The sequence below is a fragment of the Nansenia antarctica genome (assembly GCF_963989245.1).
Source record: "Nansenia antarctica genome assembly, chromosome: 17".
Classification (NCBI taxonomy): domain Eukaryota; kingdom Metazoa; phylum Chordata; class Actinopteri; order Argentiniformes; family Microstomatidae; genus Nansenia; species Nansenia antarctica.
The window spans coordinates 12,726,452-12,745,750 of record NC_137687.1 but is presented as its reverse complement, the minus strand read 5'-3'; the positions used below and the strand labels follow the sequence as shown (position 1 = coordinate 12,745,750).

At 42.7% G+C, this 19,299-nt stretch overlaps 1 protein-coding gene across 1 annotated transcript in view; it reads left to right on the top strand.

The window, feature by feature from the left end:
• The window catches only part of LOC308172298 (glucosidase 2 subunit beta-like), a 134,771-nt gene extending 116,154 nt beyond the window's left edge, over positions 1-18,617 (top strand). Inside the window, exons 14-15 of the mRNA XM_080547201.1 lie at positions 11,310-11,409; positions 17,664-18,617. Of these exons, the coding sequence (XP_080403327.1) occupies positions 11,310-11,409; positions 17,664-17,801 (238 nt within the window). The 3' untranslated portion in view covers positions 17,802-18,617. The remainder of the gene's footprint in view (positions 1-11,309; positions 11,410-17,663) is intronic.
• The last annotated feature ends 682 nt before the right edge of the window (positions 18,618-19,299 follow it).

Genomic DNA, 19,299 nt, shown 5'->3' with positions numbered 1-19,299 from the left:
TTAGTGGTGACGTTAGCCAGCTAGCGTTTGCAAATGTCATGTGAAAATATGTTACAGATTTTTTATCCACACTAATCATGTGTTATGTTTATTACTGTTTATTATAGAGACAATATGAAAAGGAAGGAAGGGCATATTGCCAGTTTTTTTCCAAAGGAAGGAACAAAATATTCAGCAGGATGGAGAGAGAGGCAAAGATGGAGGACAGGAGGAGGACAGAGAGAGGGAAGGTGATGGACCCTCGGAGGTAGGGCAGGAAGTTAGAGGAGAGGAGGAAGAAATGAGGGGAGAAGAAATACATGAGGGAGATGAAGAGGAGAAACAGAATGATGGAGACAGAGATTTTGAGGGAGAGTGGCAGAAACACATTGGTGAGAGGGAGACAGACAGACAGACAGACAGACAGACTGCAAGTGGACCCGCTGGACCTCATGGTATGATAGTTCACTGTTTTAACAAATTACAATTCCAAGTTCAGAATTAGTCAAATGAAAATATATGCCATAATTGATCAGCAAATGTTATTGGCTGATTCATATGCAGTAGCCGATTGCGGCTTTGCTTATAATTAGGCTCACACTATTGCTGGAATTAATGTGAGATACATTGCATACGACTATTATAGGCCCTACAAAGGCAAACTACAGTAAGTGCACATTTGGTAAAAACTTTGTTATGACTAAAATCAGACTTCCGGGTGACTGTTTTATATTATGAAGAAACTATCCAGGTTCAATCTTTCTCCCTTTACTAGGAAAATACAGTTTTAAAATGGCAGTACAGTTAGGGACAGTCAAAAAACGTTGAATCCATTTGTATTCATGAAGTACTCCATTTGTTTCATTGTTAGTTTAGTTACTCTAGTTGGCCTAATTGTGGTTCTTGTGTGTTAGAAAAATGTTCTTTGTTGCTTTTCTTGAGTGTGTGCTTTATTGAGTATGTGTGGAACTGAGGGGTATAGGATAGCGTAAATATTATAATTCCAAACTAATTGTGGGTGTGTGAATGAGTAGGATGATGGTATGGGGGGCTAGGCTAAGGGGTGTAGGATAGTTACATGCGTAATAATAGTGTATAACAGTATATATATCACAAATAATTGTGGGTGGGTGAATGGGTGGTGTGTGGGGCTAAGGGGCATCGCCCCGCCCGAGAAATCCTTTGCCACCACATTTTTAAAATCCTAGAACCGCCACTGTTTGTAGGCCTCCTTGCTCGCACATGCTTTTTCAGTTCTGCCCACACTTTTTTCCTACAAACATAACGATGGTCATTATGGCCCAACTGTTACATTTTTGTTTCATTAGACCAGAGGACACAAAGGTATCTACTATATCCACAGTAAAAATGTATCCTATATCGACATTACCTGAAAGGCCGCCCAGCAAGGGAGAAGCAACTGCTCCAAAAGCAGCATAACAAAGACTACGGTTTGCAAATTCACATGGGGACAACAATCCTCCAACAATCCTCCAACAATCCTCCAACAATCCTCCAAAAAAGTACGATTGTTGTCCCCATGAGCATTTGCAAACCGTAGTCTGGCTTTGTTATGGTGCTTTTGGAGCAGTTGCTCCTTCCTTGCTGGGCGGCCTTTCAGGTAATGTCCTGTTCTGGGCCCTGGACAGTCTGGACGGATTGATGGCAGCTGCTGGATTGAAAAAATCAGGTGTAGTGCTGAGGCACAAATGTGTACATTTCAAGCCTGCAAACTGCGACACTTTAAATGAATGTGCAATAACACTATGTGCAATATGACAACCCTAGTCGTTTTATCTGTACAGTATAGTATAGTGTACATAGCCTTTATTTATGTAAACCAGCTCCTTCCCTTCTTGTTTTTTTAGTTTTTTTTCTTTCCTAGCACCAGGGGAGCCACCCCTCCCAAATTTCGTTGTATGGTACCTGTACTGTAGCAATGACAATAAAGACCATTCATTCATTCATTCATTCATTCATTCATTCATTCATTCATTCATTCTTTCATTCATATAGGATTCATTTTTACTGTGGATATAGATACCGTTGTACCTGTTTCTGCATAATATATTGCAAAACGATGTTGTTTGCGATGACAATACAGGTTCATCTAAAGTAGTATATATCCGCTACTCAAATGTGTTTGAAGTTTCTTTGAGGAGATTTGGGCATCATTATGTCAACTTAGCCCTGTTGGAACCCTGTCTTATTGGAGAGGTTGCTGCTAACTGTTCGCTGTTTGCTGTGGTAGCAACGTGGAGAACCAGAGAAGCTAACACTACTGGCCTATGAGGACAACTCAGGGTAAGAGGATATTTCACCTAAACATGAAAATAAGCTGTTTAATCCCTTTAATGTAATGTAATTCCCATCCCTTTAATGTAATGTAAACACTATACAGCATATTCCGATAGACATATTCTTAAATAATTCTACTAGGGCGAGAAATATGGGAGTTTATGTGTATGTTTGATACTAGATCTAACTGTATAATCATATAATGCTGAAGATGTTACTTGGCTGCATATAAAAGTCCTTCTTTGGATGTGTTTCTCCAAATCTCTCAACCCGCCTGCAGAAAGAAGTGCAGCGGGTTATCCTGAAATATGGAGACCCTGAGGGATCCACAGTCCTGCGAGAGCTTGAACTCATGATCCAGCTGAGCAAATGTATGGGAACAGAACAGCCAAAAAGCGAAAACAAAAAACTCCAAACTCTGGCCATGATAATGGAAATGTGCTAATTGTATCAGTAATAGTTGATTCCTCATGAGAACCGCTGAAACACCCCCCCCCCCCGAGTGCTTTTTTTAGAAAAGAGGGATGGTCTTACAGAACAAGGCATCCCATCCCTCCTTAAAGATGAATTACCATTCACTTGTGTTTTCCAGCAGTAGCTGTGCATGGATAAACAGTGCGAAAGTGGGTTATTATCACAATGGGTGGCCATTTTGTGGCACAGGGGAGCTGTTAGGAATTACAGTAAATCTATTATAACTTCTGCGGGGAGCGCAAGCAAATGCCCTTAACTGTTGGATTGAAGGACAATATTGCATAATTGTTTTACCATACTGCGGTATTTGATGAGAAAATGTTTCAGCATGTCGATGCTATGGCTCTGCGTTTAGCTACAGCTATTACCACGATTGAGTAAACCTCAGTCAGAGTGTCCACAGTATAGGCGTAACATTGTATTTCTATCTGTAGGGAAAGTTGTTGGAACACTGTGACGTTGAAATGATGACGAGTTGACCTGAGGTGAGTTAGAAGTATGCGAAGTAATGTGACATTTTGTGACAGGTCTCTTTAAAACCTCAAACAATTTGAGGTCGTGGTGCGGTATCTTGTTTATCATGAAGAGAAACGCTGTGACACGTCTGGAGCTTGTGATGTTCTTTAACCTGGCAAACCTTTTAACTGGATATCAGCGAAACGCAACTGAGACGGTCATAGTGTGGTATATAGTATAGCAACGCTCCAGATCTCTGAGCCTTCTCTCTGCATCGTAGCAAGCCTGAGTGCTTCTAATGGATCCTGCGTAACATTCTGTTCCAGTCATTTCCGTGAAGCAAATTATGTTTATGTCTCACATACTTGTTAGTATTTTTCATCAGAACAAATTACACATAGTAATTACATGCCAATTAACTGTTATCAGGGACCGAATATTACCTGACTTAGGAACGAAGTTACAAAGTAGGTCCTGACCCAACATTGGTTTTGGGCTTGAATAAACCCGATTTAAATACAGGCTACTTGTGCAAATATGATCTCAACTGCTTTTTTCGTCGGGGACAATATTGTATATGTATTATATATATATATATATATATATATATAATATGAATACATTTTCATATGTTAGAATCTTAGAGTTGTTGTTTACTTTGAAGCCACTGTTTTTGTGAAAGAAGCAACATTCTGAATACATACTTTCTCTGGATATTTTCTCTCCAGTCAGGAAGACATTTAAGTGCATTGACTCTTAAAAACAAGAGCTCCTGTACCCCCATACAAATTCAGCAGTCAATGTCCTGCTCTCCATAGCTTTGTTTACATTTTACAACCATCTGAACGTCTCCCTTTTAACAGCTAGACAAACCCCCCTTTCATGTGTTCATGTCAAAGCCGATCGCGTCTCTTAATTGTGTTGATAGGCTTTTGAAAAGGATTGATTTTTTATTTATTTTTTCTATTCCGAGCTGTAATGATTTAACCCACGGAGTGGCGACGGCACCAATGGAACAAGTGCATAATTATACATTGAAGTGTTCTACTTAATGGGCTCGTTTTCAAGCTGCCAAGGGCGTCCACTGGAGTACCATTAGAGAGAGAGGCCTCCTTACCTGGGAACATGGCAGCCGCTTAATGTCCAACGTTTGAAAGCTGCATTATACAGGTGACAGACAGGGGTGAAGAGTTAACAAGCCTTGGCCTTACTACAATATGTTTGCATTGAGCTGCCCCCTGCCCCTACCACAGCCCCCCCACACACACACACCACAGCCCCCCCGCCCCCCCCTGCCCGATTTTGCCAGTCAAGGCATAGAATAATGGCCCTTGTATGTCTGAGCTAAAAAAGAGTGAGAGAGAGTTGGGGCGGGGGGTGACACAATGAACCCCCCCTCCCCCACCCCCCACCCCATGCCCTCTCTGGTTGGTAACCATGGCAACATCTAACCCCTACGTTAATGAGGCACAAGTGAGCTGTTAACGGAATACTGATTTAGATTTGACATCCTCTGGATTCATATCTGTTGGGAGGTGTCGAAGAAATCCGCTCCCCGGGTTCACTCTGTAACTGTGAAACGGGTACACTGTATGTGTAATGAGATGTAAAACAGAATGTGTTGTGAAAGTTACTTCCTCACCCTTTTAACTGAAACAAAATAAGCCACTAACGTACTGTAGTTTATAACAAAAGAGCTCCCATTAGGAACCCAGTCCGATAATTGCATTACTACTGTTATGCTACTGTTACTAATAATAGCACAGCACTGCTACACGAGTCTGCATGCCGGTCCAAATTCAGACCCTAAGTATCAGATCAGGGATATTACTGCAGTCTGCAGTGGGGAATAGGAAGGAAAGTTACCCTTATTTATATTTCAATCATATCTATTAGAGGGGAAAGCAAAGCCTTGACTGTGCACCCTCCGTGCCCTTCATATGTTCCTGTGTGTATGAATTATTAATTAAGTGAGCGGGCACCAGGGGTAGTGGAGGACGGAGGGAGGGGGTGGCGGGCGGGGGGGGGGGGCGGGCGGGCGGGGCTGTTACAGTAATGATGGTACCTAGCTCAACTCAAAGCGCGGCTCTCTAATTGGTGACCTTACGTGAGTGGCAGAGGGCGCTAGTCTAGTGCTTGGCTACGGCTGCCGCGTGGCCTTTTCACACCGTAACTACAGCAGCGTATCAGGATCAACCACGTTAGCGGTACAGCGGGTCTCTACCGCGTCCTCCTAACTGCTTGTGCAAGACTATCACTTGTGCCTGAGCTTGTGCATGACTATAGCATTCAGAGCATAGTGAGAATAGTAACATACTACCCTAGTGCCCTTGTTAAAGGAGGGAGGAAAGCGTATCTGTGTGTGGGGGTTGTTACAGTGGCTAATGAGTTGAGACTACACCTAGTTATCCAGTGGCAAAATAAACATAAGAACAGAACTTAGTATCATAATAACAGATATATTAATAACATAACTTGATTGATTCAGCGATCTGCGGAGGAGCGTGGCACATATACATTAATAACATTATCTTGTTAGAAGAAAAGCAAATGCTAAATTAATCATTCACATCGTACAGTCGACTGTGGCTATCCATGCATCAGGTGCAAAATGATTGTTGTGTTACATAAATGATGACAAGGGATAGGACTATTACCATATTGTCGTGCGGTCTGGTTTAACTTTCGCCTTTGGGGTATGAGGAAAGTTGATTAAGACAGCTAACCTTCTCTGTGAATTATTTCATTGTAAAGTGTATGTAGTCCCAGTATCATTGTACCCCCATGCCTCTACTGGCTGCACACTCAGGACTTCAATGTAGCTTTTGCACTACTGCTTGTTTGCACTTATCATGTTTATTATACTAGTCTCTAATTATGAAAACAATATGTATAAATAGATCTACATACTATGTTACATACCTCAAGACCTATTGCCCATGTTCTGTACATATCATACTGTACACATCATATCATACTGTACACATCATACCATACTGTACACATCATATCATACTGTACACATCATATCATACGATACACATCATATAATAACTGTACATAGCATACTGTACACATCATATCATACGATACACATCATATAATAACTGTACATAGCATACTGTACACATCATATCATACGATACACATCATATAATAACTGTACATAGCATACTGTACATATCATATCATAACTGTACATATCATATTGATATTAATTTCATGTATATATTCACTTTTATATTCATTTATTTATACTCACTGTAATAACTTATACTGTAATATCTTGCACTGTCTACATATCATGTCTTTTGCACTATGCAGTATTTGCACTATTTGCATATGGTTAGAGGCCAAACTATGTTGTCTCAGTACTTGTACTCTGGGCAATGACAAAAAGTTGAATCTAATCGAATCTAATCTAATCTAATCTAGTCATGTTTGCAAAATGTCATGTCGTCATTGCATTTTGTATCTCGTGAACACAACACAAACATTTAGGGCCCATAATGTTTAATCACTGCTCATCATGTTATGATTGCCCATTAGGTCAACGCAATGAGGATAATTATTGAATATCATATTAGTGCAAACTTGGTTCATATGCACACATACACATGCAAACGTGTGCATCCCACCAGACCCCCACTACAGTATGTGCGAGGGTAAGACAGATATTATGGTGCTCTAATATTGTCTCAGTGAACTTTGTAATGAACACACGCACTAGATATGTTTCAAAGACAGCACCTAAGGCAAATGAGCAAATCTATATTCATTCCACTTGAGGAAACGGCAGAAAAACAAAGGAGGCTGCTGTTACATGTTTCTGCCTGTGGTTTTGTTCATTCAAGTCCTCCACTGAAGTCCTAGGCTCTCATTCTCCCTTCTGCTCACATTTTGTCTCACCCCCCGATATCTGCAGGGTGTTTAAAAAACCCAGAGTAGAGTTGTCTAAATGATAATTGCTTCTGACAGGTTGATGTGTGTATCGTGGGGCTATATCGGAGGGGCTAACTCGTTCTCAGTACCGGGGTGAGATTAGCGTGGATCTTCTGGATTTATCTCTAGAAGCATACGGATTAGCGGCGCGATGAAGTTAAACTGAATCACTGGCTAGCACATATTTTAAAAAATAAAAAGGAGCTTATATCAGCTCAAACCATTATCATGAGAAGAGAAAGCTAATCAGCTTTTTAAAAAGCTAATTATTCTTAATACGGATTAGATTTAAACATCAATTAAACAATGTGGGTATTCCAAGTCCAAGCCCACTTTGTGCCAATTTTCATTAAAATTAATTGTTTTGCTTAATGCTGTTTTCATATTCTTGAGTAGCAGTGTGATTGGCAGTTGTTTGGTTGACTGAATGATTTATGACCAATTGTTGGGCTATACAATTAAGATGTACTGTATTCCACCCCATGTTCTGGTTTCAATGTCAAATATTACTCTACGTGGTCTTATTTTCATACGCTACAAAGAGAATTTCAACCAATATATTTTGGGGCAATGTTGAGTGTTGTCCCACACTTTGGTTGTCACTATTTTCGTGTGTGACAAACAATATCACTGTGCATAAGTAGCTAGTGACTCAACTACATCTCAACTACATCTCAACTACAGTAAATATTGTCATATGGTAATACTGTTGCTTTCTCATATCATCATCACTAAATGAACGGAGCAGGTGGTTTTCAGGACTTAAAGACATTGTTGAATTCTGGTACATCAATATCTATGTTTGACAGCATGGCTGGCCACATGTCGAGGTGTCCTTGGGCAAGACACTGAACCCCAAATTGCTCCCAGTGAGCGGGCCGGCGCCTTGCATGGTAGCTTGCCGCCCTTGGTGTGCGAATGTGTGTGTGAATGGGTGAATGAGAGGTCATTGTAAAGCGCTTTGGAATAAGATGCTATACAAGTCAGTCCATTTACCATTTTTTGTCCAACGTTGAATCCGTGGTATTATGCATGTCTACTCTTTACTATGTTCTATCTCTGCTCTTCAGTACTATGTGGTAAGTGTACTGTACATGAGGCCTGAGCGATGCACAGGCAGAAGCCGTTATATACTTTGTGAATCCTTATCCACCCTTAAATGGTGGTAGTGAAAGTCATTTATCCGCTCGCGGAGATTGCTCTCACCTACAGTGCAACATAAATGTATGAGTAATTGATTTAGCCGACTAGATATTTCCACCATCTGGTCTATTCCGTGATGGAAGATGCATTTTATGACATTATCGGAGAGAGCACCACAATATCACCCTCATCTGAAAACAAGATTTAAAGAGTTTTTAAGACCACAAAAGAGCATGTGTTCAATATCGTCCCTCATTAATCACCCCGCCGTCGGGACGCCTCTCTCCATGTGGATGGAAATGGATTTCAGAAAAATCAGGAGGGCCAATTTTCTCTCCTCCTCCTCCTCCTCCTCCGACCACAAATCTATTTACATACTCTGTGGTAATTAATTTCTTCTTCTCTTTTTTTTTTTTCCAGCGGAATGGGGATGTGTGTGTTTGGGAAATTAGCTGGAAGGAGATTGCCTCTGTGTTAGATTGGACTCTCGGCATCGTTAAGTGATTTGAATGCTAATGCTAAAGCGCACACCTTTTCCCCTGGAGTTTAGCAGGCAGGCAAAATGAGACTCCCTGCTGGGGCTGTGGGGAGTGGAAGCAGCAGGTCATCCGGCCTTGTTATGGTGGGGGATTCAGCTTGGCTCGGTTTAACACTTAGAACAGCCGTGGGTTGGGGTCATGTGACCCTGTGAGTACTTTTTTTTTTTTATATCTTTGCACTCGATCAAATTTCAGGACCCTCCTTTCATGACTTTTCCTAGATATGTGGCGTTCTACCACCCAGTATCCTTACATTTTCAAAATCACATCAGGATAAGCTAGTATAAAGCTATTTTGCTGTATTTCTGTGTAGGAGGAGGCAGGCTAATTTACAGGACAGCCAACTAGTGGTCGTTGTGTGTAAATAGCAGCTTCCCATTATAAAGACTATGGCCATTTGACCCCAGAGGTGGCTCTAATAAGTAGGTAAACTAGTGTTAAACTAGTCTGCAGGTTAATACTTTGTTATATGACAAAGGGTCAGGGTGGAACACATTATGTACACAGTAGGTATCTGAATTATATTTCACCGTTTTAAATGTCACCTTAAAGTGGTTGAAAGAATAAAACAATAATCCTAGCTAAGAGAAACATTCTCCCCAAAAATGTAAAAAAAATGATGACCGAAATAACCGATGTCCCCTACCGGGGATATGAATGACCGTTTTGAGGGATAATGTTACAAGGTTGTATACGAAATGACTCTGACAGAAAATGTTCTGCCAATACAGTGTGTGAGCTGTTATTACGAGGAGCGGTCTGTCAATACGGTTCCGTCCATCCTTCCACTCCAGAGTCCCCATCGCTGGAGAATAGAGGCATGTCTCCATGATAACTGGGGCCTAATTGACAGGGCCCTTCCTGCCTCCTGGGGTGTGCGGGTGGGGACTGAGAAATGGAGGTCTGGGGAGAGGGACAGACCCACGGAAGGAGGAGGGATGGGCGGGGGGGGGGGGGGCGCATAAGTGGAAATGCAGTAGGGACCACTGGTCAAACTGGTGGTGAGAGCCTGCGCTGTCACTTTTCTCTGTTCCCTCCCCGCGTCTCTCCCGTTCTTGACAGCAATCCATTCGAGGGCTCCCTGGCACTAACCGAGTGCTAAAACCTAATCAAACATAGGAGGAAGGGAAGGGGGGAGATGGCGTGGCTACCTGCCTTCCACTTGTGTGAGCAATTCAACCTCTGAGAGACCCTGCTCAGACATCTTAAATAAGCCATGCATGGCCTGGACACTGGGAAACTTGCAACCTCAGGACCTTCAGGTTGGACTGGCTGTGGCCCGTGATCCAGAGTCACTTCTCATCTCTAAGGGTTACGTGAGAGTACAGTAGCCTACGTAGAGAGCTATAGAAGAGATAACGGTCTGGAAAGCAAACCGAGTGTCGTTTTTTTTGGCTGAGAAAGATGTTTGTACCTATGTTTTATTTCTATATTCACTCGTAGCCCTCTGTGATCTCTCGTTCCTTTTCCGTGTCATTATTTTTCAGCAAGGTCTGTCATTTAATATTTATAGGTGTTGCCTGTTTGATGTTTCCGGAAAATCAGCTGGGATCAAATAATAATCACAAGTAAATGCGCTCGCTAACACGAGCTGACTGGCTTGTACGGCACAATATGTTAAATAAATCGACACTAACAGCCGTCTGTTCAAACAGAAAAACTGTTTCTTCAGAAGTCAAGCATTTTTCCTTCCTTATCTTCCGGAGACGACACTATAGCAAATGTTTTGACACATGCTAAATGTCGATGTCAAGTCCCATGCAAACAAACCCATGTACTGTAAGCCTTATACATTCAATAATGTCATGGTGTATTCGTTCCTTAAATTCAATTAATACCTAAGTACTAATCATTAATCAGTTCTGTAAGTTAGCCAGGCATTGTGTTTACTAGTATCTACAATATTAATTGCATCCATCGGGGAGGCAAAGGTGGACTGTGTTGGACCACATCCGCTGGCATCGGGGCTCTTTCTCCCAATTCTCCTCGAAAAGCTTCGGTTAATTAGCTAGCAACTCTGCAGACAAGGCCTTATTTGGGATAGGGTTCAGTGCTATTGTGCTCCACTCTCTCCCCTGCACAGAACGGCACGGAGAATTAACTCAGACAAACGGTAATTAATATTTCCCCTCCGCCGTCAGTGGAGAGAGAGAGAAAGTTCCGGCGCCCGGCTCCAACTGAGGCCCCCTCCAGCCTCTCGCCTTACCAGCCCTTTTGTTTTTGCAGAGCAAACAGCACAACTGTTTTCCCCATTAGCGAACCTGGTGCTTAGCGATAGCAATTTCTTCACCGTCTTCAACTCAACACAAGTGTTTGTTAGGACTTTTGGGAATTGATAATGATAATGGTTCTGGATAATTCTGCTAATGAACAGCTACCAATCTTTTCCGCAGGTACCGCAAAGCGTTGGTATTAGCATCATTACAAACAGTACTGACTGGCTGAGGCTTTTCTCTCTCTCTGCGTCTCTGCTTTCAGGAGTTGGGGGTCGTGGGCGGAATCCCCAGACAACCAGTACAGTCAGATGCGCTATGAGAGTGGAGAGCCCTGCTGGCAAGGTCCGACCAGGAACACTATGGTGAGTACACTCAGACAGACAGGCAGACAGCCAGACAGTGAGGCAGGCAGGCAGACAGACAGACAGACAGACAGTGAGGCAGACAGACAGAGAGGCAGGCAGGCTGGCAGGCAGGCAGACAGACAGAGAGGCAGACAGACAGACAGTGAGGCAGACAGACAGAGAGGCAGGCAGACAGATAGACAGACAGAGAGGCAGGCAGAAAGACAGAGAGGCAGACAGACAGACAGGCAGACAGAGAGGCAGACAGACAGACAGTGAGGCAGACAGACAGAGAGGCAGGCAGGCAGACAGACAGACAGAGAGGCAGACAGACAGACAGACAGAGAGGCAGACAGACAGACAGTGAGGCAGACAGACAGAGAGGCAGACAGACAGACAGCCAGAGAGGCAGGCAGGCAGACAGACAGAGAGGCATACAGACAGAGAGGCAGACAGACAGACAGGCAGACAGAGAGGCAGGCAGGCAGGCAGACAGAGAGGCAGACAGACAGACAGACAGACAGACAGACAGACATACAGACAGACAGACAGGCAGGCAGGCAGGCAGACAGACAGAGAGGCAGACAGACAGACAGACAGTGAGGCAGACAGACAGACAGAGAGGCAGACAGACAGAGAGACAGACAGACAGAGAGGCAGACAGACAGAGAGGCAGAGAGGCAGACAGACAGAGAGGCAGGCAGGCAGACAGACAGACAGAGAGGCAGACAGACAGAGAGACAGACAGACAGAGAGGCAGACAGACAGAGAGGCAGAGAGGCAGACAAAGAGGCATACATACAGAGAGGCAGGCAGGCAGGCAGACAGAGAGACATACAGAGAGGCAGACAGACAGACAGACAGACATACAGACAGACAGGCAGGCAGGCAGGCAGGCAGACAGACAGAGAGGCAGACAGACAGACAGACAGTGAGGCAGACAGACAGACAGACAGACAGAGAGGCAGACTGACAGACAGACAGACAGACAGACAGACAGTGAGGTAGACAGACGGGTAATACACACACTTAGGCTGCATTTACACCGCAGGTTGTAATGCCTAGTTCCGATTTAATGCCATTTTTTGGACAGACAGACAGCCGACACTTGCAATGGACGCAATTGAGACAGAAATTATAATTGCTTTTATATGTTATATAAATCCATTGCTTTCCGGAGTATGTTTAGAGGTCCGCAAAATATTGCGCACATTTTAAGGCAGAGAAGAAAGAGCACTTCACTGTTAAAGTGAGTGAAACTCACGTCAAACATCATCAAAATGCAAAGGCCGTCGTATTTTCAGTGACGTGCAAATCGGAATTGAGAGTTATATGCGACCTGCCTGGTTAGACCGCAGTCGAAATGACACATATCCGATTAGTATCTGATTGAGGCCGGCATGAGATTGAGGCCTTAATCGGATCTGAGAATATCATATTCATTGTGCTTTTTTCCTGGTCACACGTAGATGCTACGTATCCGATCTGTGCCACATGTGAGCAAACATTCTGAATTGTGTCACTCCTACCTGGAGGTGTAATCAGCCTTAGATAGAGGGGTAGATAGATAGAGATGTTATCTTAGATATTAAGATTTTGACTAAGTATTGTTAGAGTAAATTATTCAATAATGGCAGCCTGTTTCGTTTCAAGATGTATAAGAAAAGATATTTAATATTCTTCTGCAGAAGGAGGAAGTTTACAGGTCCGTCAGACGCATCTGAACTTTTCAAAGGTTCCTCCCAAAAGTCCAGATCATTTTATCTCAGTATTTATACAATCAGGTACCTTCAGGTAAGGGGTCCGCCCTCAGGTGAGGTTTAGACCAATCATGAGCAATGGGTGTGGACTTGTACATTGAGGAAGATGATGGGGGATGAAGGTTAAGGGGGAAATCGGCCCCCACTTTCTCCTAGTTACACAAAGGTGAAAAGGGAACACAATAGCCACAAACTGGTTTAGTCTGGTCTTAGAGTACTGGGTCTGGGGCAACACAAAGGTCCAAAACTGCTCTAGATGGTAGGGCAATCAGGTCTTTGTAATCATGTAAATGTGTCTATTGTCTTAGCCCATGTCAAGCTTCAAGTAGAGAAACTGGTTCTATTGTGTGACAACAGGAAATCATCTTCTACAGCCCGCTGCAGACATTCAACCCAAGATGATGTTTGGTTCTTAAATGTAGCTTATTACATATAATAATTTTCTCTCACAGTATCTAAGTATAAGATATCTAAGTGAAAATAAGCAAACCTAACCTCTAAATGGTACAAAGTTAAACATGACACATTTCATCACATTTTAAAGCAAGATACATTTTTATTTTTTACTTCTTACAGTTTCAAAATAATAAAACAAGGAAAAAGGCCTTGTGCAAAAGTTTGGGAACCCTGTCAGCTAGTACTTTGTAACACTTCCTCGGGCAACTGTAACAGCTTGCAAACGCTTCCTGTAGCCAGCTAAGAGTCTTTCAATTCTCGTTTTTGGACTTTTTCCCCATCCTTCCTGGCAGAACACTTCTAGCTCAGAAATATTCTTCGGCCTTCTTGCATGCTTGGCATGTTTGAGATCTCTCTACAGATTTTCAATAATATTCAAGTCTGGGGACTGTGATGGCCATTCCAAAACCTCATCCGTCTTTCCTGGAGGTACTTCATGGTTGATTTTGAGGTATGCTTCAGCTCATTGTCTTGCTGGAATACCCAACCTCTCTTCAACTTCAATTTCTGGACTGACCATCGAACATTAGCCTCTAGAATGTCTTGATATGGGGCGCTTGGGTTGCGTAGCGGACTGGGCGTTGACCATGTGGCCGCAGGGTTCCCGGTTCGATTCCGGCCGCGGACGTGTCCTGCATGTCGTCCCTTCTCTCTCTCTCGCCCATACTTCCTGTCATATCTCTACTGTCTCTATCACAATAAAAAGAACAATATGAGTGGGACTGCCCCACTCAGAAAATAAATAAGCCCCGCGGTGGTGTAGCGGTCTAAGCACTGGCCGCTAGTGCATGCTGCCCACCGGGGCCGGGGTTCGTATCCCGGCTCGCCAGATCCAGATATGGCCGAGGCACACGGGAAGCGGCATATTGGCCGGCCGCTTCCGAGGGTGGGATAGGAGTATTTCTGGACTAGGATCCGTCGCGCAACACCGCCCCCGTCTGGTGTCGGAGTAACGGTACTGGGCTCAAGGAGCCAGTCAGCCTAGTCTGCCTGGCGGCCTCCTCTGGGACTGCCGGCCACGGGGTCGTGCGGCGGATCCTTCGCAATAGGCAGGGGATAATTGGATGCTAAGTTGGGTTAAATTGGCTACCAAATTGGGTGAAAAAGGGGATAAAATCTGAAAAAACAAATTAAAAAAATAAATAAATAAATAGAATGTCTTGATATTTGGTGGAATCCATTCTTCCTTCCACCCGCACAATATTGCCTGTGCCCACAGCTGTATAATGGATCCACCTCTATACTTAACAGTTGGCAAGGTGTTCTTCTCTACAAATGCTTCACCCTTTTTTCTCCAAACATACCTTCTTTGGTTGTGGCCAAAAAGCTTTTTGGTTTCGTCAGTCCAAAGCACATTGTTCCAATAGGCTTCAGGTTTCTCAAGGTTTTCTTACTTACTTCAGACGCTTAATGTTGTGTTGAGGTCCGTCTTTGTTGTTTAAGGTACGCTGTATTGTTGTCCTGTGAACAACTAGACCGGTGTCTGCTACTCTTGTTGATGTGTGTGTTCTTCTGAGATCTTGCCTTGACTTCAATTGTTCCATTTATTTTCCCATTTTCTGATGATGTTTCTGACAGTGGAAATGGGTAGTTGCGAGAGTGTTTTGTATTGAAACTCTAACAAGTAAATCACCTTAGTCTGGCCCTTAGTAATCATCTTCTCAAAAGGTAACAAAGAATAATCCAAAAGGGTTACCAAACTTTTGCACAGGGCCCTTTTCCTTTTTTTTATCATTTAAAAACTATGAAAAATGAAAATAAAAAGAAACCTTTGCAGAAAGGTGTCTTTGTAGCATTTAGTGCTTTGTAGCAGGTTTGCTTTCAATCACTTGGAGATTAATTGTAACAGACATTTACACCAGGGGTGCCCAAATGTTTGCACCCCACTGTACATGTATGGGCAGGTATACTGGCAGGCAGGCAGGCAGGCGGACAGACAAACATATATATATATATGTTGTATATATAAAGAGACTACAATAGACGCTATTTTGCTCATGATTTTTTTTCATTTTTGTTTGCATACATTATAGATAAATTATAAATATGACAAAACCGATTGCTGATGTAAAGTTCATGTTTTTAGAAGAGGTGTGTAAATGTAAGATTCCACATAGTTTAATATTCACTTGTTTGATAACCAATTTAACAGATTGAATCATCTCATTTTTATTGCCCCCCCCCCCACCCACCCATTGTCTTATGACAGATACAGTAGCTCTGTCCACAGGCGAAGTGGCGTCATGCTAGCATGACGAGACCTGGTGTAAGACAATGCAGGCCTCCCTTCAAATGGATTCCAATAAATACAATCTGCAAATGTATGTACTCAAACCATCCAGGGCCCTTTGAAAATCCTAAATTGAATTCCTTTGATACGGCTCCCTTTTCCCAACCATGTGCAGGTGGCATAAATGAAGTCTCGACAGAAGTCGTCTCTCATTATATTTGAAATGCTCAACCCCGGCTTTGCTCTTTTCCACGGTGAAAAAGAGGCTTCTCTCCTTAGGAGAATGGTAATGCTAGGCAGCTAGCCTGGCATTGTTTCAATACAGAATATTAAACTAATTCAAAGCAAAGACCCATGCTGGGTATGTTAAAGACACTCAGACTCTGGAAGATTGACTAGGACTTTGTGATATTAATTAGTTCCAAATGCAGAAGTCAGCAGCCATTGTGTCAAAAAAAATACCATTGATTAGATATCTGGCTGTATTCTTTTTCCATGACCACAGTGTGGATGATTTCCCAATATAACCCAATTTTGTGAAACATTTGTGAAATGAATGATAATAATATTAGATTGGGGGGAACCACTGTAAGGAAATGCGTTGTCTTGGTCTGCACCATCACTATAACAATTATAGAGACAGAAGTTGGAGCTAGAGTGTAGCAGTGAGCATATTAATGAGGCCTATCACAACTATTTTCACACTGTCACAGTCTCATTTGTCTGCCGTGTACCAAAGCCAAATTACACACACACACACACACACACCCCTGTACATGTGTGTACACACACACACGCGCACACACACTCACACACATACGCACACGCACACACGCACTCACACACACACACACACACACACACACACACACACACACTCACACACACACACTCACACACACACTCACACACACACACACACACACACACACACACACACACACACTCACACACACACACACACACACACACTCACACACATACGCACACACACACACGCGCACACACACACGCACACACACATTTTTAATCCAACTTTTGGAACCACCAAATCATTGCTACCTGTCCGGATGTTTAGCACAATAATATATCCCGGGCTCACTACTCTCTCCAGGTACCTTTGTTCGTGAGGGGGATTGTCTGTAGAAGGAGAAGTGTGATGAGAAGGGGTTGCTATGGAAACTCCCTAGAAGTAAAACAACTTTTCTTTGTTTTCCCTCTAGCAGAGGGCATCAAGAAGTCGCCCATTAAAGGCACAAGATGGTAATCATGTTCTGGCTCATCCAATCCACATATAGAGACCTGGATTGATGTCCTGGTGGTTGCTATGAGGTGTCACTGGTGTCCCCGTGTCAGAATTACACATAGACTAGGATATTAGTTAGCAACAAGGACAGCTATGAAAGAGCCTTCACATTCTGTGTACAGTAATGTAATTCAGCGAGAGAGAGAGAGAGAGAGAGAGAGAGAGAGAGAGAGAGAGAGAGAGAGAGAGAGAGACCTGAATATGATGTGGTGTTCAACAAATGACTCAGAACCTCATTGCCATTATGTTTTTGCATAATTCTGTCGTTTGTAATGAGTTCTTCTCTCATTTCTACCTCCGTGTTTACCTCAGCTCTCTAATAATCATATAATGAATGTAAATGAGAGACAAATTGTAATGCTGCTTGGTAAAACAGGAAGGCAAAAAATATTAGATCCTCCTCATTGGTCTCCTCCATGCAGCCTTTACAATAACTCTGACATGGCTTTTGACCTAGGCCAACAACAGCATCTCTCGTTTCTCTTCCCCCCCCCCCCACAACTGTCTCCCTGTTTTCTAGGTCACGTTGACATGTGGGTCGGAGACAGTCTTGCGATCGGTGAAGGAACCCAGCCAATGCCAGTATGTCATGGAGTTTCAAACTCCCGTGGCCTGTCAGCCTGCACTGAGGCAGTCGGGCATACACAGTGAACTGTGACCCGCCCCTGCCGCTGGCGACCCTCTTGTCCTGGGGCCCCCGTCCCCCGTCCCTCACCAGCGTGTCGAACACGTTCAGGAATGTAATCGAGCAATAACCACTGTGTATAACGTCTTCCCCTGTTACAATGTCAGTGTTTACCTTGTCGACTGTTAGGCAGTTTCTCTCTTTTGTCGGTCGCCGTCGGTTACGTGGAACACGGACGGCGTTCGGACACGGGAGCGTTTCGAAGGCTTAGACGTTTGTCTGATATAACTTGCCTTTGATAATGTCTTGATTCGTTTCAATGAGGTATTCTCTTCCTAGAACTGCAGTGTTTTTGCTATTAGGTTTGAGGTAAACACTTCACTTTATGGTGCCATCTATACAGGGTTTATAAATGGTTTATGACAATTTATAAACTGCAGTTTATTCGTTCATGAATCACTTATCATTATGCCGTTAACAAACTGTTAGAACTCATTAATTGATATTATTCAATAGCCACTTGGTGCTTGCCAGGTAGTGAATGTGACATGGCAGTTATTGCATTTACAAAGTGTGAACAACTGGGCGCCTACGTTTAGGCTCACTATTTGGCAAGCGCCAAGTGGCAATTGAAGAATGTCAATTAATGACTAATAACTATTTGATAATGGTTTGTAAATGATTAGTGAACAAATAAATAAATAAACTAGTTGTAGTATAAACCATTTATGAATCGTTTATAGATACCACCAGGTATCAGGGTTTACACTGATATTGAAATTCCACTACAGTGTCGGCTACTTTATGCAAGGAAATGTGCCGTTCTCGTCAAACAAATCCAAGTAAAGTAATTCCAAACAGTATTGATTGCATTACTGAAAGTCAAAGTATGACTTTTTGACAAATACATGTGTTCCATTTCAACTTTACATTTAAAAATAAACAGAATATTTTGGATGATGGTTAAGTACTTTCAGTTCATAATGAAATAAACAATATATATTTTGTATTTTTCTTACAAATGTTGTGTGCACATTTATATTGTGCCTCTCCAGCTGAGACAGATTTGGCAGTGCTAATATTTTGAGTCAGAGCGGGCCTTAAATGTGGACTCAGCAACAGTACATTGTTTTTATTAATCCTTTATCTAACCAGGGTAGTCATATTGAGACAGTAGCCACTTTTTCAAATGAGCCCTGGCCAAGAAAAGCAGCACTTAGTTAAAACAGACACCACATACAGTATTATAACAATAACAATATACAACATAAAGTAACAACAAACAAGCAACAGAAACAGTGAGCAGAGACAGGCTATAAAAAGATAACCTAACATAACCTAACGTAACATTCGCACATTCGCATGTATAATTCAAAGTCTCTGTAACACAGTTTATAATCAGAGAGTGGGATGAACATGCTGAACATGCATGTGTCAACTTTTTCTGAAGTACATTCCACGTTGACGGAGCATTGTAACAGAATGCAGTTTTACCAAATTCAGATCTGACATTTGGCACATTAAAAAGAAG